At 41.4% G+C, this 24,381-nt stretch overlaps 2 protein-coding genes and 1 long non-coding RNA gene across 5 annotated transcripts; 1 reads left to right on the plus strand and 2 right to left on the minus strand.

Moving 5' to 3' along the window:
• Positions 1 to 247: 247 nt before the first annotated feature.
• On the minus strand, positions 248 to 18,381 carry LOC131139555 (alpha-protein kinase 3-like). 3 transcript variants are annotated; one of them, XM_058089261.1, is made up of 15 exons: positions 18,126 to 18,381; positions 14,054 to 14,266; positions 13,801 to 13,958; positions 12,172 to 12,293; positions 11,119 to 11,236; positions 10,127 to 11,051; positions 6,746 to 8,270; positions 5,488 to 5,635; positions 5,275 to 5,402; positions 5,157 to 5,192; positions 4,811 to 5,085; positions 4,645 to 4,733; positions 3,226 to 3,443; positions 1,582 to 1,630; positions 248 to 1,502 (listed from the first exon to the last, which is right to left on the minus strand). In XM_058089261.1, exons 2-15 carry the CDS (start codon positions 14,135 to 14,137, stop codon positions 1,187 to 1,189), a joined length of 4,191 nt encoding a protein of 1,396 aa, XP_057945244.1. In that variant the 5' UTR covers positions 14,138 to 14,266; positions 18,126 to 18,381; the 3' UTR covers positions 248 to 1,186. The 3 variants fall into 3 exon arrangements, with proteins under 3 accessions (XP_057945244.1, XP_057945245.1, XP_057945243.1); XM_058089262.1 differs by having other exon boundaries at positions 13,801 to 13,977; XM_058089260.1 differs by having other exon boundaries at positions 18,107 to 18,381.
• LOC131139557 (uncharacterized) lies at positions 18,251 to 21,595 on the plus strand. The gene is made up of 4 exons (XR_009132258.1): positions 18,251 to 18,380; positions 19,732 to 19,840; positions 19,914 to 20,079; positions 20,942 to 21,595. It is a non-coding gene; the product is annotated as an uncharacterized LOC131139557 (long non-coding RNA).
• cry5 (cryptochrome circadian regulator 5) lies at positions 18,486 to 24,229 on the minus strand. The gene is made up of 11 exons (XM_058089263.1): positions 24,113 to 24,229; positions 23,501 to 23,717; positions 23,212 to 23,406; positions 21,843 to 21,961; positions 21,600 to 21,754; positions 21,379 to 21,519; positions 21,129 to 21,296; positions 20,923 to 21,063; positions 19,920 to 20,071; positions 19,627 to 19,847; positions 18,486 to 18,775 (listed from the first exon to the last, which is right to left on the minus strand). Exons 2-11 carry the CDS (start codon positions 23,713 to 23,715, stop codon positions 18,717 to 18,719), a joined length of 1,566 nt encoding a protein of 521 aa, XP_057945246.1. The 5' UTR covers positions 23,716 to 23,717; positions 24,113 to 24,229; the 3' UTR covers positions 18,486 to 18,716.
• Positions 24,230 to 24,381: the final 152 nt, after the last annotated feature.

Consider the following 24,381-nt stretch of genomic DNA (forward strand, 5'->3'; position numbering starts at 1 on the left):
GGTCCATCTTGTAGTGAACAACACTACAAAGAAAAAGCCGTCAAAATGTCACATGCTGCGAAACCAAGCGATTTTTTTTTTTTGCACATAACATTGAGTGTGTTCACAGTGGAGCGTGAGGCCTTCTCGTGATTATATAAAAGGATGACTCACTAATGACTAGGGAATCACAAGTGATTATCATGATGAGCTTAGCCTTTTGCACCGTAAACAACACAAACATCATGTGTGGCTGGCCGACACTTCAAAATACGTACAATCATAGTAGATGCATCCCACTGGCATGCATTGCTTTATCATTTTTGCCACCTGACATACAGTACATATTATGCATGAAATATATACATATTTATTTACCTTTTCTGTGCATACACAAGAAAACAAGTTAATATGAGCTAGCTAACAATGCACGTCATTGGAACACACCTATTTCATCTATGAAGACCTCTAGAAAAACACAGTTGTTGTATTGATTTGACCTACTAACCACGTTTGATGTTTTACCTGAGACTTGGGTGGCCATCTGCCTCGACTGGTATCCGTGTGGAATGCTAATAAACATAGAAAACCACGCAAGCATTCAACTGTAGGAAACTAAATGCTAGTACCCTAAATGCTACAATGAACGCAATTAATCACCCAAGCTCTATAAAAGCAAAATAACCACCTGGGACTTTGATTGAATTGATTAACAGCTGCGGCTGTAGGTAACCTCTTGATGTATTTTTTTATTAACGTTACAATATGGCAGTAACATCAGAAACACATTAATTGTTAATAAATGACGATGTGGTTAAACAGAGCTCCAGTTTCAGAGCTACACTTTCTCATGCACTCTAAATTATGAAGAAAAAAAAAATTACTTGTGATATATATCTCTCTAATTCTATGAACACATGGCCACTATGGCCTTTGTTTTATTGTACAAACAGCGTGCGTGTGAATGAATATACATTGTGTGTGTGTCACTGTACATCAGTGTGGATTTCAGAGTGGATTTCTGCTTGGTTGGCTTCTCGCTGTGCAAACGTATTTTATGTTAATGACGTGACTAAAATGAATTTGAGATTGTTTACTGTAATTTATAATAATGTAGATAATACATTGACCCGACACCCACAGTGTATGCACAAAACCTTTGGGTCACCTACAGGAAGTGAAAGAACTGCATCTTCCTTGTGATACTTCAGCTCCGAGCTTCAGGAGCATCAGCAGCCTTCTGTCCAGTGGGGGTCTTTCTTCCATTTTGCTCGGCCTTCCTGGAGAGTCGAGGGCTTCCGCCAGCTTTCCTTCCACTCTGAGGGCTGCAGGAACCAGAAGCTTGAATCTTACGCTGCAGTAAAGGACTCCTGGAGCTTTTGGGCTTTGGCGTCGGCACCATTAGCGAGTCCAGAAGCTTCAGCGACCTCAGGCCCAGCAACCCACAGAAGTAGTTACACTGATGCTGCGACACAAAGTGCTCAAACACTTTAGGCTTGCCCTCAATGGTGAGGCCTTGATGTCTGCAATAAACACAAAGTATGAAAGACAAATTAGCAGTGAAAATCATTTCACAGTTTAATTTAGTACTAACATACTAACCCTGTAGATTTGACTGCCATCTCAATGTTGGTGAGCTTTGTGTCAACGCCTGCAAAAAAAGCACAATGCAAATAACATATTTTAAACAGCAGTTATGTTTATTGTGAAAAATGTATGTGAATTTATCAGCAAAACATCACTAGATGGCAGTGTTGGTGGACGAGAGGACGCAGGGAGGACAGTTGAGATGTTGCCACACAGCAGACAGTCTAAACGTGCATAACGTCTATATATAACCGTATATATTGATTTATTAGTCTCTAATTTATGATTAACAGTGTAGTTACTGTTGATTGTTCACCAGTGCCTGTGCATATTATACATACTGGTTTTCCTTTGCTTGTACGGTTCGAATTTTGCGGCTTCACTCTATCATGGTTTTCCAAAATATATATTAATTATTAAGCAATGCTGTTTCATAGCTGAATACAGCCAATTATTGGTCAAAAATATGCATATAGAAGCTAAGTTTTTTGCCTAAACTAGGCATTTTAAAACATACAAAAGAAGATAGAAACATACAAAAGAAGTGGCATTAATACACATACTAGTTCTGTCAACAACAACTCTGCTCTCCTTGGGATGGCTGTGTCTTCCAGCACAAGACTCCAGTCCTCAGGTAAAAAAATGCTGACGACAAACCAGCATCTTGTTGAGTCAAAATTCAGAGCTACATATCCACTCTTCTGTCTGTGAATGATGCTCGGACTAGCGATTAGCGACGCATCGTGTTAGTCCGCGAGATAAAAATAGATTTTCATGCTAACGGCTACAATAATTATATTTTGTCAGGTATGTAAATGGAACACTGTTGCCGTTTTTTTAAGGTTTTTTTTTTTGGGAGCGCTTTAGCATCAAAATAGGTATTTACCCATGACGTCCGTTGCTAGCTAGCTTAGTGGCTCCAGAGTCAAGGGTTGCTCATACTTTTGACTGATATTTGAGAAAATCATTGACAAAGCCCACCATTTTGTAGATTCAACTATATTTGGGAGTATTAAAATGTACCTTCTAGCCGAGTGATAAGTAGAGGCAGTTACGTGCCCCAATTGCAACGCAAGTCAAGACAAAAATCTTTGCAAACATTTTGTATGTTAACCAAAAAACACGCTAACCAAGGCAGATGTTAACTGAGGTACTGCTGTATTGGTGTCTATTGGTCTTCCACATATGATTTCTCATAGACAAACAAACATTCACACCTATGGACAATTCTTAGAGTTTAAATTAAACTAACCCGCATATTTTTGGAATGTGGAATTATTGTAAATCCAGGTCCAAAACATGTATTTTTGACAATATTTATTTCCTACTGTATTAGACTAATTTACACATCATAACTAATATGGAATCAAATCAGATATGTTCCTTAAAAGAAGCAAACTAACCAAAAAGCTTGGAATATGTTAAATTGCATTTTGGTAAAACAGATTTTCTTGTACTGTCGGCAGATTATTTTGCTAATTTTAGGAAATATATCTCAGTTATTACTTAGGATGAGCATAAAACTAAATATCTTTGACCTTTGATTTGATTCCAGTAGGTGGCGGGATTGTGTTTATCACGTCTAACAGAGGTCCATCTTGTAGTGAACAACACTTTGTTCCAATCCCAAGAAAAAGCCACGTAAACATTAAAATTTACCTTCTAGCCGGGTGATAAGTAGATTCCCGTTGGTCCATTGAAAGATCCAGTGCTGCAGAGCGCAACACTTCAACTCCACTTCAGAGGCAGTTCTCCTCTCCATCGCTCCTGTATCATCCAGGAAGGAATATTTCTGATACGCTCCCGTCAGGTCAGCTTCCACCGTGGCATAGGGGATTGTGTTGGCTGGCCGGTACATCAAGTAGACTGGGATTACCCTAGTTTGTCATAGATGATCATAGAGTCAATTACATGCCAAAAATTGTAAGACAGTACGGTACGACTTGTATGTATTTTGTACTGTTTTTGTTGTAAAGGCTCTTAAAATATCAGACTGTGTATGAGTATGGTATTGTTGTTGATGCTGCTACCATCATTCCGCCTTCATATTGAAGGTATTTGCTCAATTGTGCTAGCTAAAAATATAAGCTAAAACAAACACATAGTCTCACAAATACGGACAAAAGATACTTATACACGCACCCACACGAAAAAAAGGACTAACGTGACAACTGACAGTTAAGGTGGAAACATCGGGTACACATATGACAGCTTGCTTTGCAACAAAAGAAAAGCAAAATGTTCCAGACGCCTTGATGCCCCTGCGAACAAACGAAAGCAGAAACACCATGAAAGAAGCGGTTCAGGCAAAGGCAGTGACGAAAGTTGATTGGTCCAGGACTCCAGCCTCAGCTTTGAGTGTATAAAAGGCCGGGAAGGGAAAGGAAGGGTGCTTTTTTGCATAAGACCCGCTTACTTGTAGGCATACAGGGACTGCAGATAAGCCCGGATGTCTGTATTAGGTATTGTTGTCAGGAATAAACAATCTGGTTCTCATTTTATAATTTGGTTCTTTAAGATTCCCTTATCGGGGCAGCACGGCGATCGAGTGGTTAGCGCGCAGACCTCACAGCTAGGAGACCAGGGTTCAATTCCACCCTCGGCCATCTCTGTGTGGAGTTTGCATGTTTTCCCCGTGCATGCGTGGGTTTTCACCGGGTACTCCGGTTTCCTCCCACATTCCAAAAACATGCTAGGTTAATTGGCGACTCCAAATTGTGCATAGGTATGAATGTGAGTGTGAATGGTTGTTTGTCTATATGTGCCCTGTGATTGGCTGGCGACCAGTCCAGGGTGTACCCAGCCTCTCGCCCGAAGACAGCTGGGATAGGCTCCAGCTCCCCCGCGACCCTCGTGAGGAAAAAGCGGTAGAAAATGAATGAATGAATGAAGATTCCCTTATCCTCTATTTGAAACCCACTTAGAGTCCTCAGGGGGAGGATTTCTACAATATTCAACGTTAGCCTGATCAGGTACGACCAAACTCAATCATACCGTGTAAAACCGATATAAATTTCTCAATGGAAACATGGTCTTGATAGCTAAAGTGATATATGTAGAGTCAATGGTCAAACTCACTCAAGAGGGGGCCCAAAGTTTTCAAGAACTCTCGCCTCCGCAGAGAAGATTTTGCAGTATTCACGAGCCAGATTCTGAATTTTACACTCCTGCGCACAGAAGATAACAGACAACAGTTAGAACAGAAACAAGAAAAGATCAAATTTTGACAATTTCGGTTGCTTACTTGCTTGACGAGATCCATGTTCCTGTCGATGAGGCAGCGCTCCTCCTTTCCACCATAAGCGACATGTCGGCGTGCTTTGATGATGCACGTGTTCCCGGACTCAAACACAGGCTCCAGGCCATAAATGACCTTAGCCCTCCAGACTTTCTGTGTGCAGCTATCTGATATACAGGATTTCTGCACCATTACGCGACCGAAAAACTTGCCACCCCAGACGCCACCATCCGCTACACCCTTATTGAACACCAGGGGCGCCATTTCGATCTCTTCTCCAACTTCATAGGAGGAATCAGGAATTAATCACCCGGGTTTTTTTGCTGTAGTAAACAATAACAACTCATCTTACCTCCATTGTCCTCACGGAGAGAAAATCCTGCCAAGACTAAAACACAAGTAGAGGTCACCGTTAGAATAGTTTCAGATAAATAAACAAAATGGTATATTGTTGCAAAGTGAATACATACTATCTGGACCAAGGAGGAAGTCGGTTGAGTCGCTTCCATATTCATTTGTGATTGTGCATTTGTAGACACCCGAGTCTTTACTTGATGCTTGAACGACTGCCAGATTGACCTGACTTTCATCCTCTGCACTGAGCAAACAAAAATAGAAAAAGAAGATCCTGAGAACTCATTTATTGCAAGACTGAGTCCTGAATTCTCACACTCTGAACTTACGTCCTCACGATCCGAGCAATCTCAGCTTCATTTCTGTACCAAGTGATTGTGGAGTCGCTGAGAATGTTGAAGAACTGGCACCACAGTTTTAGGTGTCCCGATGCATCCACAAACGCTTCACTTCTGATTTTACGGATAACTTGGGGGGCTGGAAAGGAGACACATGACCATAAGCAAGTGGTCTACAGGAGGTACAGTATTTGATGGACAATTATGGGCAACCATGTGGTACAGTTGGCCCATCCTGCAGTGGGCACCCACTGAGTGGTGCTCAGCGAGTCCAGATCTTTGTCATTGAAGTTGACTAGAAATTAAGTTTTATAAGTTTTTAGTTGTTGGTAATGGTAATGGTTTTATTTCATTTGAACATGCATCAGATTACAATTGAGTACATCCCATAATCAGTTCACAGTTCCACATGTCCAAAAGGAGTAGGAAGAAGCAAAGCTTATTAAATCCTACCCCTCCATCTGGTACTTTTACAATCAGTAACTGTTACATTTGTTCACTTCCTGCTTTCCTAATATAGTTTAAGTTACTTTTTAAGTATTTTTTTTTTTTTTATCTCGTACCGAAGTACGAGGTGATATGACCATCCAATGACATTATTGGATACCATAGTAAGTGTCAATATAGTGATATGTATAGCACATCATGACTGGTTCAAGACTCTTCATCCTTGTATTTAGCAAACATCAACTGCTTGTATTGTTTCTTGAATTGGCTCATCGTTGTGCATTGTTTGAGGGTCTTACTCAATCCATTCCATAGTTTGATTCCACATACTGAAATGCTCTGGCTTTTTAACGTAGTACTAGCATATAAGTGTTTCAAATGTAGTTCTTCCCTGAGATCATATTTCTCCTCTCTTGTAGAGACATATTGGGTGACATTTTTAGGTAATTGGTTATTTTTAGCCTTATGCATTATTTTAGCTGTTTGAAGATCAATTATATTAGTAAATTTAAGTATTTGTGATTTTAGAAATAAGGAGTTAGTATGTTCTCTGTAGGCGGCATTATGAATTATCCTTACTGACCTTTTTTGCAGTACATTTAGCGAGTGAAGATTGCTTTTATAGTTACTACGCCATATTTCCGCACAATAAGTAAGATATGGTAGAACCAGAGAGCAATAAAGAGTGTGGAGTGATTTCTGATTGAGAACAAATTTTACTTTGTTCAATATTGAAATATTTCTGCCCACCCTATGTTGTATATTTGTAATATGAGGTTTGTGATGGGAGAATAAGTTTTACCTTTGCATGGGTCACGTCTGGTCTTCTCACTTTTCTCACTTTGGAGTTCCTCATTTGGTGGTCGACTGGAGGTTGGTGTCACCTTCTTCCTACCCAGCATTGGCGACCTCATCTCAACGGGAGACGTTGTCTCATCATTGGGTTGTAGAAGAGCTTGCCGCCGGGAACTGCTTGGAGACGACAGGATTGTCACATGGTTTGTTGAAACGTTGGTATCGGGTGGAGAATTCTCCTGTTTCTGTGGTTGATCTGGTAGGACGTCGGTGTCTGCATTGTCTGCAGGTTTGACTTTGGCGTTAAGGATCTTGCGGCGGGCCCCTGATGCTAGCTCTTGTGGCGTGGCAGACGGTACAGTAGAGTCACAGGATCCTTTCATCAAGATCCGACTGGTTTCGGGATTTGAATTTGTTAAGAAATCACTCTCAGGTATGACTTCAACCGGGGACTGGCTTTTTTGGACAGGTAGGTTATCTTGTGTGACTGTACCAAGGGCACTTTTATCGGAAAACATATTTACCTCTTGTAAACAATTGGTTGGCTCTTCTGTTTTGCTTTTATCTACAAGTGTTTGAGAAGAATCATGAGTTTCATTGTTGAGTTTAGTTTCTGGGATTAACTTTTTCATGAGACCCGAGTCTTGGCCTTGAACCCTATCACTTGAGGTTCCTGTTTTCTCCTTTTTGGGACTCATGGTAACAGAAGGTAAAAACCCAGAAGAACTAGGATCCTTTTGAAAACTTGATAAACTTGCATCTTGAGTCTTATTCTTGCAACTAGGACTTTGCTTAAGAAGATGTTCTTTTGGAGATGCTCTACTATCAAGACTCTCTTGTAGGCTTCCTGGTGCTGACTTCTTAACTTCAGATTTACATTTGTTGTCAGAATTTCTTTCAATTTGGGGCTGGTGTTCAACTGTGGAGTGTCCTACCAAGTCTGCAGAGACAACATTTGTGGGACTTGTTAGTTCAGACTCCAGAGTCCTTATTTGGGACCTTAAAAGCTCTGCAACAGATATGACTCTGGGGGCAGGTTTGGGGATTTCTTGGGGTTGCTGCTCATGCGAGTTTGGATATTTTGGGGAATGCGGGGCAACAGTATTAGTTTTAGTTGGTTTATGAGTCGTCTTTGTCTTAGACGCATCCATGGGACTAGAGACTGCTTCATCTCCAGCGTCTAGTTGACTCTTGCATGAAGAAGAGGTTTCACCCAGCACCGCTGACTTGCTAAACTCATTACCTTCAACTTTTCCGTTACCTTTTATCCCTTCTACACATCCCTCCACTAAACCGGTTTGGCTTTGCGGGTTTGCAGATGGAACTAGGGCCGACTTTTGTTTTGATCCTGTGGAATGATGCCTTGTGTTCCGCGCCACTTCAACAATGGGTGCAGTATAATGAGGTAGGAGGTCATCTACTGTGGCTGGAGCCTTCCGCTGTGGTCGAACGCCCACAGAACGCCGGTCAGGTGGAGGCTCCGGGTTGACAGGTGCATCATTCCGACTCATCCATGTATGGGCCGCTGTAACCTTGAGAGACAATACAGTGCAAGCAGATGTTTTCCAGGCTGTAAATACTAATGATACTTTATCCCAGGCTATGCTGGACGTAGATACAAATAAGTAATTCCAACAACAGCAACAGTGTCACCAGCAACAGACGGAAATACCTGGACAGTCCTTGGGCAAGTATAGATAAGATAAAATACCCATATTTTCATTAATAGTTTGATACTGTTATGTTAAACCGTGTGGTTCGGTTCACTATGTCAATTCAATGAGCCGAGACCAGACAGTGTCAAATCCACATCAACGTCTGTGCATGAGCTTTTATAATTAGCCCGCAGAGGTTCCCTCCATATGTCACATGACATTCCATAATAGATGAGATAAACTGGCTGGGGCCTCACTGGCTATTGTTACTCAGACTGCAAAACATTGAAATCATTTCAAAACAATGAATATTATTATGAAATGCATTTAAAAATATATATACCGTATGGCTCAAATTGTCGCCATACATTTGTTTCCACTATATCTAATCCGACAGACTATAAGACCTATTCACATGTTACGGAGCTATTTTGCGTTTTGATGTAGTCGCAATGGAATGCTAGACATTTTAAAAGGCACTTCAGCAGTGTTTTGTATCACTGATGTCAGTAGCCATGTACATCATTGCATAAGGCCTGGCTAATGGGGACTCGGACTCATAATCCCACAGCAGCAGAAACAATTGGCTGATAATTGCTACAATAAATATATTCATATCATATATAAAGAAATTGGTCATCAAATAAATAATGACTATAACTTATTTTGTTTAATTATTTTTGTCACAGGCTGCACGGTGGTCTAGTGGTTAGCAAGCATGCCTCACAGCTAGGGTACCTGAGTTCAATTCCACCCTCGGCCATCTCTGTGTGGAGTTTGCATGTTCTCCCCATTCCCTATTCATACATAGAATATTTTCATATCATTAGAGCCCTCTCGACATGCACTAACACCCCTATAGTCACCTTTACACTTGTATTAAACCGATATAGTCAACATAAAAAGAGAAAATAATATAATATTACATGGGCTGCACAGTGTTTAGTGGTTAGCACGCAGGCCTCACAGCTAGGATACCCGAGTTCAATTCCACCCTCGGCCATCTCTGTGTGGAGTTTGCATGTTCTCCCCATTCCCTATTCATACATAGAATATTTTCATATCATACTTGTTCACAGCGTTCTAAGTACGTTTTTTGACATGATTAGAGCCCTCTAGACATGCACTAACACCCCTATAGTCACCTTTACACTCGTATTAACCCCATATAGTCAACATAATAAGAAAAAATGATTCATTTAAAACATAATATAGCATAATATAATATTATATGGGTTGCACAGTGGTTAGTGGTTAGCACGCAGGCCTCACAGCTCGGAGACCTGAGTTCAATTCCACAATTGGCCATCTCTGTGTGGAGTTTGCATGTTCTCCCTGTGCATGCGTGGGTTTTCTCCGGGTACTCCGGTTTCCTCCCACATTCCAAAAACATGCTAGGTTAATTGGCGACTCCAAATTGTCCATAGGTATGAATGTGAGTGTGAATGGTTGTTTGTCTATATGTGCCCTGTGATTGGCTGGCGACCAGTCCAGGCTGGTCTCAGCCAGGTTGCTATCTTTACAGAAGCCCTGAGAGTCATACCTACCAAAAAGGTTAAAAGCAAGCTTTGATAGCATAGACTTTGAACTCATTGCCAACATGTTGCATGTGTAAACGCAAGCCCATCATGAAGCTCCGGTGACACATTGTTGCTGCTATAAATAGTAACAGGTTGTGGTACAAAGACACCCCCCCCCCCACTCTCCAATGAGCTCATGGGAAAACAGCTCACCTCATTCGGCACAGACAAATTCCCTGGACACGGCTTTGCTTCCTTTTCTGGTGGCTGATCTGCGGTCTGCAGGCAGGGGGGCCCAGGTAAAACAGTCTGGATTGGAGGGGCCAGATGTACTGATCCAAGATCTGTGGAGGAGTTAGCCATGATTGGAACATTCTTTGTTCGAGTCATGTCCTCCATGATTGGCCTTGGAGGTGCACTCTGCAGTCTGGAGGTCATGGGAAGACTCTGGGTCTTCTTCTCTGGGACTTTTTCTTCATGTTTGTTGTTGTTTGCCTTCTCTTTATTTACGATTTCTTTGGAAAGTTCTAGAGAAGGCCTAATGAGCTCCTCTGAACTTGTATTCCTTGAACATTTTCCATTTTGTGCCATGTTAGACAGGTATGGAGGGATGCAACTCTGGACTTCCATCACTTCCTCAGGCACCTTCTCAGCTCGCTCCTTTTTGGCACTGCTGGAAATCTTTATCTTCTTCTTGACAAATGGAGTTTTACCATCCACGCTTCCATTTTCATGAATGAGCTGACTTGTTTTGGAACAAGTCACAGAGCTTGTCTTCTCCTCCGCTAGCTCTTCAGCGTGCTCCTCTAACCTCACCTCTGGCTCCGCCGCCACCGATCGCGCGGCCTCCTCGTTACCCTCATCCTCCGTGGAGCTGGGCACGCTCAGGAAGGCCTCCATGGTGGAGCGCCGCTTCCTCTGCCAGCGCTCCGGACTGACGGTGCGCAGCGGTTCCTGGTTCTCTTTGCCTTCGGCCTCCTTGATTCTGTTCTCTGCTTTCTGCTTGAGCTTGGCAAAGTAATGCTGGTGGATTTTGAACTCGCTCATTCCACCCACCTCCAGAACCCCAGAGCAGGACACGATGCCTTTACTGTTACTGGCCGAAGCCTGGTAGATGGCAGCATCATCCACAGTGCAGCTGCAAGGAAGCGGAGACCTGAATAAACGTTGCATCAGTAGGAGTAACAACTCCTGAGTATACATACTTGTAAATATGCAGGGAATGGTTTTGTCCGTTGCGAAATATTTCATATTTAGGGAGTCCACAGAATCTGTCCAACTGCTTATCATCCTTATACCAGGTGACTTGAGGGATAGGATATCCTGATAAACAAAAAAAAGTTGGATGATGAAGTCATATTTGTGCATTAAAACATATTTTTTTCACATTTTCAAAAATAAATATACTGTATCTATCCATCCATCCATTCATTTTTTATTCCGCTCCATTTTCTATTCCGCTTATCCTTGCGGGAGTATGCTGGAGCCAGTTGAGTGATTATAATTATAATATATTATATAATAATAATAATAATAATAATTATTATTATTATTATGTAATAATAATAATAGTTATTATTATCGTAATATAATAATAATAATTATATAATAGTATTATATAAGTAGTAAGTATATATATAATATATATTATAATTAAGAATTATATATAATAATAATTATATATTATATAATAATAATAATTATATATAATTATATAATATATATAATAACTATATATATAAGACAGCTGGGATAGGCTCCAGCACCCCCTTGTGAGGAAAAGCGGTAGAAAATGAATGAATGAATAATTATTATTGTACACTATATATATTATATAATAATAATAATCATCATCATCATCATCATCATCATCATTATTTTATTGTTATTTATAAAATATATATGTTTAAATATTCTAAACATAAATATTCTAAAATATTAAGTACATTTTGAATTTTAATAAATACCATAATATACTTAAAATAATATTATCCTTACATACATATACAATCATTATATATTATAATATATTATAATTATATATTAAATATGTATTATTTAATTTTAAAAAAAATCCAATAATTCTAAAAAAATTATATACATATATTTTTGCTATTTTCTGCTACCTTTATGCTGGGTATAATTTGTGCCATTTTTGTCAGTGAGTCTCACTATTACAGTATATCAATGTATTATTTAATGTAATGATATTATAGCCCTTAAAGTGTACCCCATGTACAAAGGATAGCGATGCTCACCTGTAACCACGCAGTAGAACTTGACGTTACAGTTCTCCGACACAGCCTTGGACCTGAGAGTAGTCTGAAAGCTTGGTTGTTCTTCCTCCGTTAGTTGCGCCATCACGCTGCACAGTGTGCTCCTGTGCACACAGGGGAAAAAGGTCCAAGTCGTGACCCCATTTGACCCCACAGCAAGTGAACTGTAACTGTGACTAAGTCTGACCGATGATAAATTCTATCCTATAAGTTCACAATGTTTAGTGTCAATGAGTTGAGTTGTTTTTGCAGCTGACAAACACTCATAAATAAAAAGAAAGAGGTAATAACTTCAGCATCATGAGCGCCCGATGCCGCCTCGCCTGCAGCTCATTATGACGGCGCATCCATTATCGTGTATACACGTCGAGCTGCTGATCCACGTCTGGTGTTGCTATCCTCTTCAATGTGAGGGTCAGTGCTCACTTTCACAGTCCGATGCACGCTACTCATGAGTGAGCAAACAAAACAGGACGCAAATGCTTTCCGAGGAGTATATTTGAACACAGCCTTTGGCCTGTAGGCACCACTTCCTGCTGCTGTTTCATTAACTCGGGATCGGACAGGAACTACTGCTACCGCACAGTGACTTTCATCAAATAGATTTTGTCGTAGTGATTTTATTTACTTAATGTTTATGCACACTGGTCCATGAATTTAAAATATATTACAACTTTTAGCTGCAGAAGTATGATGCGGTGCAGTATTACACATTGCTAATAACAAAAATATATATTATACCTCTCAACAGTCAAACGTCACTCTTCAAAATTACATGAATAAATCATAAATAAATAATTTGTAAAAAAAAATGCTTATTTCGACAAGAGTACCATCCAGAACAGGAAACAAAAAATAACAACAAGGAACTCCGCCAATGCTAACATGTAATATTATTCCTACCTAGCATGTTTTTGGAATGTGGGAGGAAACCGGAGTACCCAGAGAAAACCCACGCATGCACGAGGAGAACATGCGATGGCAGAGGGTGGAATTGAACTAGAGTCTCCTAGCTGTGAGGCCTGCGTGCTAACCACTAACCACTGTGCAGCCCATGTAATATTATATTATGCTATATTATAATATTTTTCTCTTATTATGTCGACTATATGGGGTTAATACAAGTGTAAAGGCGACTATAGGGGTGTTAGTGCATGTCTAGAGGGCTCTAATCATATACAACAAGTATTCTTTGTTCTAGATATGAAAATATTCTATGTATGAATAGGGAATCCTACTGTGCTTATCCTGGTTGGGTCTGGAACCAATTAACTGTGATAAACAAGGGATTACTGTAATGTTCAACCACATTAGAACAACTCTGGTTCAACAATTGCAAATATTTTTTCTTATTATTAAAAAGAAAAATACACAATTTGGAGATACACGGTTGTCATTCAACTTGGGTTTTCCATTAGATATCAGTAGATCATGCATGTGTATTGACAGTATTGTGGTGTCCACTTTATATGATATAGAAGTACTATTAATAATTATAAATAAATTATAAATATTATAAATAAATATTAAAATTATATAACTTTATTAAAAATGTCCTTTTCAGGATGCCAGATATTTACTGTATTGATCCAAATGTATGCAACACACTACCTGTTCTCTGGCCTCACGTTGGAGATGTAGCTGCAGCCTCCAGGCCGGCTGCTCCCAGTGCTCCCATTTCCATTGCCGACTCTTCCATTGGCCGAAGAGGAGCGTGCCACCGTGCGCCGTGAACCCATGTTAGCAAAACTTTCCGTGGTTGATGGCAGCTAAAAAGGAGTCCGGACACTAATTGTAGACAACATGAAATGATATAATATGTAGCAGTGATATGTGCTAGTTAGCCTTGATGCAGTGCACTCACCAGAGACAAGGTTGGGTCCCTGCCTTCACAGATGCCCCGCAGCTCTGACTTGAGGCGCTGTGATTTCCGATCAAACATGAGCATGCGTAGGCTGCCGCTGCACTATTTATAGTTGGAGCTCAAATAGGCACCAGGGTGCATCACACTTTTTCCAAACTGTCTTCACTCCGTTGTGGACAATAGGATGCACATGGGAGCCATACCCTGCATCAACTTAAAGAGAAAGATGGGTCATTGAAGAGCAAAACAATGACTTAAGTCCTCATTTATATGTATAATATGTTATTATATGTATTATAATATATATATATTCAAAGAAAAGCATGTTGTGCATGATGTCCATTGGTTTTGGAGGCCTACTCAATATAAAGGCCCCAAAAAAGGCCAGCATTGTTAGTCCAGTGAACGGCATCATGCAACGTCTATCATGTGACCAATGTCTCAGTGCACTGGGTACTACAGTGATATATCCAGGCGTATGGGCTATTCCCAACCCACATTTAGAAACCTGCATGAACAGCACAACATGACAAAAAGTCCAATTTCCACCCTTTGTATTGAGTTGAGGTCTCCTATAGAGCAGCTACACACAATAACCCCCACAGTGAACTTTTTACATTTTGTAGAATCTGCACCTATTCCAGTTGTATTTCCTTTATATTCCATCCATGACCTGTTTCCGGATATGCCCTCTCTGTTGTGATTGGTCATACGCCAAAAGTGCTTCCTAACTATGAACCAAATAAGGAAGTCCGTCTCTCTGTGACATCACAAAGGAACTGTTATACCATATATGTGGTGTTCATTCATTCATTCATTTTCTACCGCTTATCCTCACAAGGGTCACACAGGTGCTGGAGCCTATCCCAGCTGTCTTCGGGCGAGAGGCGGGGTACACCCTGGACTGGTCGCCAGCCAATCACAGGGCACATATAGACAAACAACCATTCACACTCACATTCATACCTATGGACAATTTGGAGTCGCCAATTAACCTAGCATGTTTTTGGAATGTGGGAGGAAACCGGAGTACCCGGAGAAAACCCACGCATGCACGGGGAGAACATGCAAACTCCACACAGAGATGGCCGAGTGTGGAATTGAACTCACATATAGCCCTGTGCCCTGTGATTGGCAGGCAACCAGTCCAGGGTGTACCCCGCCTCTCGCCAGAAGACAGCTGGGATAGGCAAAAATTTTACTTTATTTTAGTTTTATTGTATAGTGATTTAATTCTCTTTTGCTCGTGTATGATTGAAAAGGGCTGCACAGCGGAAGGGTGGTTAGCGCGCAGGCCTCACAGCGAGGCTCCGGTTTCCTCCCACATTCCAAAAACATGCTAGGTTAATTGGCGACTCCAAATTGTCCATAGGTATGAATGTGAGTGTGAATGGTTGTTTGTCTATATGTGCCCTGTGATTGGGTGGCGACCAGTCCAGGGTGTACCAACAGCTGGGATAGGCCCCAGCACCCCCCGCGACCCTTGTGAGGAAAAGCGGTAGAAAATGAATGAATGAAAAAATGCTAAACATATTCTTATTTAAATCTCCACATAGAATGCAGTGCAGAATGCCAAAAAAGTGGCCATTACAATGGTCATGTTCAACCATGGAGACGTGCAGGCCCACCAAGAAGGCTTCATTGTCTACTGACAGTCACTTGGGATCCCCAAGGAAATGCAGCAGAAATAGGACAACCTTATAAGGGCCCAACTCACTAATGACTGTCCTGTGTATATGCTTCTCATTTGACACACACACACACACACACTGATAGCTGTGTGTGTTTACTAAAGGTAAACGCTGTGCGATATCATCACAATTTGATGATATTCATTTTCTGAACTTAAATGATAAGCATGACTGAAAAGTAATGATTCAGACACCAGTGATATCCTAATGGGAAGTTCAGTCACCACAGCAGCGTAGTGTCAACAAGTCCACATCCTGACAACATTATGATACACACAACTGGCTTGTTACTTTTTGGAGGAGTGCAGTTACCTCATCGTTGTCGGGATATTTTGGGCAGAGTGTGTGTGCAGATGGATGAAAGCGACACTGGTGGAAATATTACTGAGGTAGTCTGATAGTGTCAAGAAGTCAACTATAATGAATCCGGATACATTATAGTTTTATTGCTTCTTACAGATAAAGCAGGTAATAATAAGTAATAACATTCATTCATTCAATTTCCATCGTTTATCCTCACGAGGGTCGCGGGGGTGCTGTCTTCGGGCGAGAATTCAACCACTGTACAATAAAACTAAAATAAAGTAAAATTTTCGGGCGAGAGGCGGGGTACACTCTGGACTGGTCGCCAGCCAATCACAGGGCACATATAGACAAACAACCATTCACACTCACATTCATACCTATGGACAATTTGGAGTCGCCAATTAACCTAGCATGTTTTTGGAATGTGGGAGGAAACCGGAGTACCCGGAGAAAACCCACGCATGCACGGGGTGAACATGCAAACTCCACACAGAGATGGCTGAGGGTGGAATTGAACTCTGGTCTCCTAGCTGTGAGGCCTGCGCGCTAACCACCTGGTCGCCGTGCAGCCCTTTTCAATCATACACGAGCAAGAGAGAATTCAACCACTGTACAATAAAACAAAAATAAAGTAAAATTTTAGCCTATCCTAGCTGTCTTCGGACGAAAGGTGGGGTACACCCTGGACTGGTCGCCAGCCAATCACAGGGCACATATAGACAAACAACCATTCACACTCACATTCATACCTATGGACAATTTGGAGTCGCCAATTAACCTAGCATGTTTTTGGAATGTGGGAGGAAACCACGGGAAAAACATGCAAACACCCCACAGAGAATCAAACCCAAGTCTCCTCTCTGTGTGGCTTGCGTGCTAACCACTCGTCCACCATGCAACCCTGATGCTTGGAATATTTAGAATGTATTTAGAAGATCCTAAACAGGCCATAACTACAAAAATATTCAATTTATAAAGAAGGAATCCCACTTCACTGAAATTCACTTATCACAGTCGAATCCGGAGCCAATTAACCACAGTAAACGAGGGATTACTCTACAAATCCTATTGTGGCTCCGTGGAGCAGATTCATAGAGGGCTGATAGAAAAGACCGTGTTTAAGAAGACTGTTGTTGATTTGATTATGTATAAAAGGTCAAATCACAGACTTTTCAGTACATACGATGACGCTTAATATTTGCAATATAATAAAGGTCAAAGTTCACAGCAAGATGGCACGTCAAATATACACAAACTCTTAATTTTATCCCAGTTTGGTTGGCATACAGGAGCGATAGTTGCTCATTTGGTTCGCTTTTTGGATTGATTGACTTGATTGATTGAAGGGTCAAAGCTGAGGGTTCAACAAGGTCAAAAATCACCAACAAAGCATATCAAGTTAAATATTAAATATCATATTAAAGCCCTTGATGAGCGCTTTACAGATATGGTATCAGTTTTTCAGCAAATCCTTAAATAATGGTTTAATTATCAGAAAACTGTTTTTTCTTACTTGTAAACAGTCACAAAATTATCATGTAAATATGTTTAAACCAGAGATAATTTTTTAAAATATACACAGTAGCGGAAGTCTAATGATGATCAGCTTCTCTAATGTCGGCTACATGAACCACCAGCTGCTGAGGACATGCTGTCCTGATCCTACTGGGATGTTTCGGCACCATGCTCCCGAATGTTTTTAATTGTCAGGTGTCCACACAGATAAAGAGGGTGACCATAGACGGCGCTGCGGCTTTAAATGATTACACACAAATGAAAAAGTCAAGTGTTTTATAGCACAAGTGAGGCCATTCAATATTTCATTAAATTCCAATTTTCCTTCCCCAGGATTTGGAGTTTACTGAAAAACCTTCCTTAAAATATACATTTGCACAGATACACAGCACACTGTTTGGGTGTTTGACACATCTCTGTGGAAACCAAGCTAAGCTTTGTGCGCCCATTTGGCCCACGGTCAAGGCTGTGACATCATCTTCTGGATATTCACACCGATGTCATCTCCGAGGAAGCAGCAACAGGAGAACACTTGACTTACCAGGACAGCTGACACTTACACACGCTGCAACCATCAAACTGCTTTTTATCTTGTGATATATATATTAGATTACATATATGATTCTCTAACTGCGTAAAGCACAGAGGTGTCGACAGAGGGCCGACCGGTTTCTCCAACAGGTGATTTAATTGACGAGCTCCTTCAGGTTAATCATTAAAATCACCTGCTTTAGTGAAAACATGTAGTGTTTGGGCCCTCCATGGCATGAGTTTGAAAGTCAAGAAATAAATTACCAGCAAAAGATTTGAGTCAGGTGAGTGGAGTTATAGTGCCCCTTAGTGGTATTAATGAAATCTGTGTAGGTATTAATTTTAGTGACCGTAATGGAAACGTTATGAAGAGATCATTTCCTTAGTCATACCTCTCTAAGTGCTTTAATAGTGTTGATATAACATTACAGTATAGAGAGAATGCCAGCAAGTAACACATCCCTGGAGTACAGCAATAAAAATGACGTAGAAAGAGTTGAGAAATATATATACATTTACAAGCAAAAAACAGTTATAATAACACCCAATGAAAAATAACATAGCGTATTCATAACAAACAGTCATAGCGTCAAATCTAATTAATACAGTATGAACATATGTCATTTTTTACCTTTCTTCTTTAGCATATCGACAACAGAGGGCGCCTTCCGCTTTACACCTGCAAGACAAACATCGGGGGAATAATTATATAAATACTTGTGATATACATATTAATGATGTACTATAAAACGGATTATAAGGGACAATTTTCGGGAAAATGTTTTTTTGAACGATTTGTTCAAGAATACATGCTTCTTTGAAAAAAACATCATGTTTAACATGAAAAGTTAGAATTACATTTAAAACATCTTCCCCAAAATTGTCCCTTATTACCCCCAAAATTGTCCCTTATAACCCCGTTTTACGGTACACCTGTACAATCTAGGACGTGGATCTAATCCGGTACAGGATCAAAACTTTCCATTAAGTGTATAGGCAATGTTGGAGAGAAACATCCAGACCAGGGGGGTGGGCAAACTGTGGCCCGCCAAGCGTCGTAATCTGTCCCTATTCCTTAAGATTTTGCCATATTTGCTAGATAGAAATATGTTGATTAGGTCGCCAGAGACGTAAAAATGCTCTTGATAGCCAATGTTTTATTGACTACCCAGCATGCCTTGCGGGCATTCAGAAATAAGAGTTTGAAGTTATGTATTATTTTTGACGTTTTTTTGTTGATTTAGTATGTGATGTTTGAACTTGCTGTGGGTGTGTTGTGTGTTTTTTTTTTTTTTTTACTTTCGGTTGCACCGTGAGCAAGTATGTCAATCTGCTTGATGCCACCTATACGTAGACGGCCCCTAACCCAAGTCAACAAGTTTGCCCTCCTCTAATCGAGATACTACTACTACTACTACTCAGTGTCAATTAAAACCGAGCATTATCCTAAACAAACATCTTCCATTGGATCTCATTCAAACATGCAGGTGTACCTAATGTTGTGTCCAATGAGTTTCTGTTTATGAGTACCTTGCTTCTTACTGGGCGATTCATCAGAGTTGCCGGACCTCTTGGCGTAAGCTAACTTCATCCTCTGGATGTTCTTCTTGCTGATCACTTCATGCTCCACAATAGGACGTGGATAGTCTTTACCCACGATGCACCCCGCCGCTTGCTGCACGCTACGTGGTGCCTTCCAAGGCTCGTAGATGTACTGAGCGGGGAACTTCTTCAAAATGGGAAGGTACTTCCTGGAAAGATTGTTCCGAATGTAAAAAAAAATGCCAATGCCAACACCGAGTAAGATCTCTTTGCAGTCATACTTGATGTAGTCGCCGTTTTTGTCAGTCTTCTTGCCAAAGGCCACAGGAGAGTAGACTCTGAAGAACTGGTGGAAGAAGGTGCTCGCTGACAGCCACTGCCAGTTCCCGGCATTGAGAGCCCAGTCGCCGTCTAACAGGAGCTCCTCAAACACCTTCAAGGGTTGGAAACAGAATCTCTCTTTTAAATGGTGACCATCAGGCTGCACGGTGTGAAAGTGGTTAGCACGCAGGCCTCACAGCTCGGGAACCCGAGTTCAATTCCACTCTCGGCTATCTCTGTGTGGAGTTTGCATGTTCTCCCCGTGCATGTGTGGGTTTTCTGCAGGTACTCCGGTTTCCTCCCACATTCCAAAAACATGCTAGGTTAATTGGCGACTCCAAATTGTCCATAGGTATGAATGTGAGTGTGAATGGTTGTTTGTCTATATGTGCCCTGTGATTGGCTGGCGACCAGTCCAGGGTGTACCCCGCCTCTCGCCTGAAGACAGCTGGGAAAGAGCTGTGTATGATTGAAAAGGGCTGCACGGCGCACAAGGTAGTTAGCGCGCAGGCCTCACAGCAAGGAGACCAGAGTTCAATTCCACCCTTGGTCATTTCTGTCTGGAGTTTGCATGTTCTCCCTGTGCATGCGTAGGTTTTCTCCAGGTACCGGGTGAGTGTGAATGGTTGTTTGTCTATATGTGCCCTGTGATTGGCTGGCGACCAGTCCAGGGTGTACCCCGCCTCTCGCCCAAAGACAGCTGGGATAGGCTCCAGCACCCCTGCAACCCGCGTGAGGATAAGCAGTAGAAAATGAATGAATGGTGACCACCATCCACAATCCTTATGTGAGACGTGAACACATGTCTTTCTCTTTTCTGTGCTTTTCTAAAGATATACAAACGGCTAAAAAGAGACAACACATTCCTCCTATAAAGCGTTTTTTCCATGTACAGGTGCATCTGGATCATATGGATTTTTATGATGTAATCCTTCATAAATGTTTGTTCATAAGTTTATTTACCTTCTGTCCTTCCTCCCAGCTGATCCACAGGTCTCCTCTGGTGAGGAAGCAGGCCACAGCGTGTCTCGCCAGGTGATGGATCCATCCTTCTCGTCTCAGCTGAGTCATAATGGCATCAATGAAGGGGAAACCGGTTCGAGCCTTACCCAAACACAGTATTGGTTCACTCTCATGTTTTAGAAACAAGGCGATGATGATTATGGTACCTCTCTCCAGGCCGCTAGGTATTCACGGTTTGTATCCCAGTCCACTTGAGTGCACACGGGGTTGCCCTCCATCTTGTTAAAATTGGGGACTCCCACGCTGGCGGTGTAGAAGAACTCTCTCCACAGTAATTGACCATGAAGGGACACTGGTGGGTCTGAATGCTTTTTCTAACAACGAAGAAGACCAATGTCAGGGAGCTCCGCGACCCTTGAAAAGTCCAGCATTCACGACTACCATCACAATACTCACCCCTTGGTAGACCTCGGTCAGCTTCCACCAGAAGGTTCGTGCAGACAGGCACCCGAAGGTGACATAGGGGCTGAGGACTGTGGTGCTCGGGCTCAGAGAGTTGGGAGAGGTCTGAGGTTTTTCAAAGGTGCATACCCATCCCTTTAAGAGATAAAGATACATATTTATTATATGCCAACAGTAATGTGTGGTAGCTCTCAAGCGACAATAAAGTCATTTACAGTTTTCTTCATGTGTTCCTCCAGTCTCCTCAAAGCTTCTTGCTCTCCTCCAGGGAACGGTTCCTCTCCAAGCTCTGACGTATCATGGCCCAGCTCGTCCAGCGCAGGTATACTGTAATAATTCATGTCGTCATCCGAATGAGGGGTCTTCAGGCCTTTAATGGAGGACAATTATACACTTTAACTACATGTACCTAATAAACATTAGCCACAGCAGTTGGTAAGAAGGTTTAAGGCACGTGCCTTTCACATCCTCCACAGTGGGAGCAGCCATTGGTTTCTTTGGGGGGCCGAGGGTCTTCACAATAGCTTGCATGCGGTTGTATGTGAGGGGAGCCTTCCCGTTATTCTCCTCAATTATCCTGGGAAAACACAAAAGTAGAAAACAATTTGACTTTGTTAATATATGTATTTCTGTAGGAAGAAATTGTAATTATAAACTTTAATATTTTTATTTTGTGTCTGTTATTGGCTGCACGGTGGACCCAACTGGGATAAGTACAGTAGGATTCCCTATTCATACATAGAATATTTTCATATCTAGAACAAAGAATACTTGTTCACGGCCTTCTAAATACGTTTTTTGACATGATTAGAGCCCTCTATGCATGCACTAACACCCCTATAGTTACCTTTACACTTGTATTAACCCCATATAGTCGACATAGTAAGAGAAAATGATTCATATAAGACATAATATAGCAAAATATAATATTACATGGGTTGCACGGTGGTTAGCGAGTGGTGAGCTAGGAGACCCGAGTTCGATTCCACCTTCGAGCATCTCTGTGTGGAGTTTGCATGTTCTCTGTGGTTGTTTGTCTATATGTGCCCTGTGATTGGCTGGCCACCGGTCCAGGGTGTACCCTGCCTCTCGCCCCAACACAGCTGGGATAGGCTCCAGCACCCCCCGTGACCCTCGTGAGCATAAGCGGTACAAAATGAATGAATGAATCGCTGTTATTATCAACTCCTATAAAGTTGGGTTAGGCAGCTACTGTATCGGTACAACACCGGAAGTCCTTGGGAGTGTGACCAACCACAGCAAAGTGGGCGTGCCTGGAGGCGGTAATAAGTTAAAACAGGCCGTTTACACAGGAATAGGTGGAATAGGTGCAGATACTGGAACATCTAGAAAGCTTTCTGTGCTGGTTATTGTATGTAGCTGCTCTATAGGAGCCCACAACTCAATTCAAAGGGCCAAAAAATGAGCAGAACAGGTGCCCTTTGTGCTTGTGTGTGCTGCTATAAATGTGTTTCCCTCGGGGAGATGAGTGGCGGGCGGACAGCAAGTGACGTCGGGTGTTCAGAGTCGATGTTTAGCTTGGCGTGAGTTACTACAGAAACAGTAGCATGTGTTTTTATTTGGGATTATTGTGCCTGTTGTGAGATATTTCAACCCGGCAATGTTGTTCAATGTGTCTTCTGAATGCTTTATATTTTTATTTTATTTCATTTATCCATATTTATACTTGAAAATTCAACCTGCAAAGTCACGAGGGACAACTGTAAGTGACTTTAAAAGTGTAGTGGAAAGGGAAGTCACCATCGATACTTTATCCTATTGTGGAGTTTGTAGTTAAATGATGGTCAAATACTCTTAAAACAATACCTGTCTATGTCATAAAGGGTGTGGGACACCTTATAGACGACTTCCACTTTGTGCTCTTTAGCCAAAGCGGCCACTTTCTTGTCACGGGATGTGCTGTAAGGCTCCGTGTCAAATTCATACGTCAGTTTGGTTATCTTCCACTTGGTGAAGAGTTGAGGGAAAACATCTTCTGGTTTGCCTCTCACGACAAATAGCCTACAAAAGGAGCAGAAAAACACACAAGTGGCGCTACTGTAGCAGCATAGTACTATGATCACTATACTGTACTGCTGTTGTATGAGCGTCATACCTGGAGTTGAGTTTTTGAAGGCTGCGGTCCAGGTCTCTGAGCGCTCCCACTAGGAACCTCCAGCGGTTGAGACCCACTCGGGTCTTGTCAAAGAGATGGGGATCCAGGATGAAGACTGGGTAGAGTTCCTTGCAGTCCTTCAGTGCAGCCATCAATGCTGGGTTGTCATGAAGCCGAAGTCCCTTGCGGAACCAGTGGATGCATCTATGAGCCATGGCTGTGTGCACAAATAATGCAAGATATGAAAAAAAAATAAATCACACAATGTGGCAAAATGTACAACTGCATTACCTAATGCTAAATTCAACAATATGTTAATTATTGCGGTTGTAGTTTGAGGTATGTATACTTTTTATAGTGATGTAGCTTTCTTATCCTTTGGTTTCCTTATTGAAGGCGTTTTTGTTTAATTATTCAATTTCATGAACTAAATTGTTGCCTAAATGAACTGAATTTATCGAGAAAAATAAAACTTCACACATTCTTCCATTCTGTTTAGTGTGTAGTAGACACCTCCGAATGTAACGCACACCACAATTTGTCAGCTTATACAAAAATCACCCATCCAAAAGGTAATAATAAACACGGTACAAATAAATAACAAAAACAAACCTTATTTGTGTCTTCAGTTCTTTCGCCGCCTTTAGTCAATTCTGTGTTGGGTAACATCCACGTTGAATAGCTTACAAAACAGGAAGCGTTGCAGCGAAACCAGCCAATCAGAGGTTGAGAGGACAGGGGCGGGGCATCTGCATGGGGGAAATTATACAAAGAGTGAACAGGTTTAACCACTGGATGTCGCTATAGTGCAGGTAAATAGAGAAATGGCGCATATAATGGATTGTGATATATTAAAATAATGGCATACATAAAAATTATAC

The sequence above is a fragment of the Doryrhamphus excisus genome, chromosome 12 (genome assembly GCF_030265055.1).
Source record: "Doryrhamphus excisus isolate RoL2022-K1 chromosome 12, RoL_Dexc_1.0, whole genome shotgun sequence".
NCBI lineage: Eukaryota > Metazoa > Chordata > Actinopteri > Syngnathiformes > Syngnathidae > Doryrhamphus > Doryrhamphus excisus.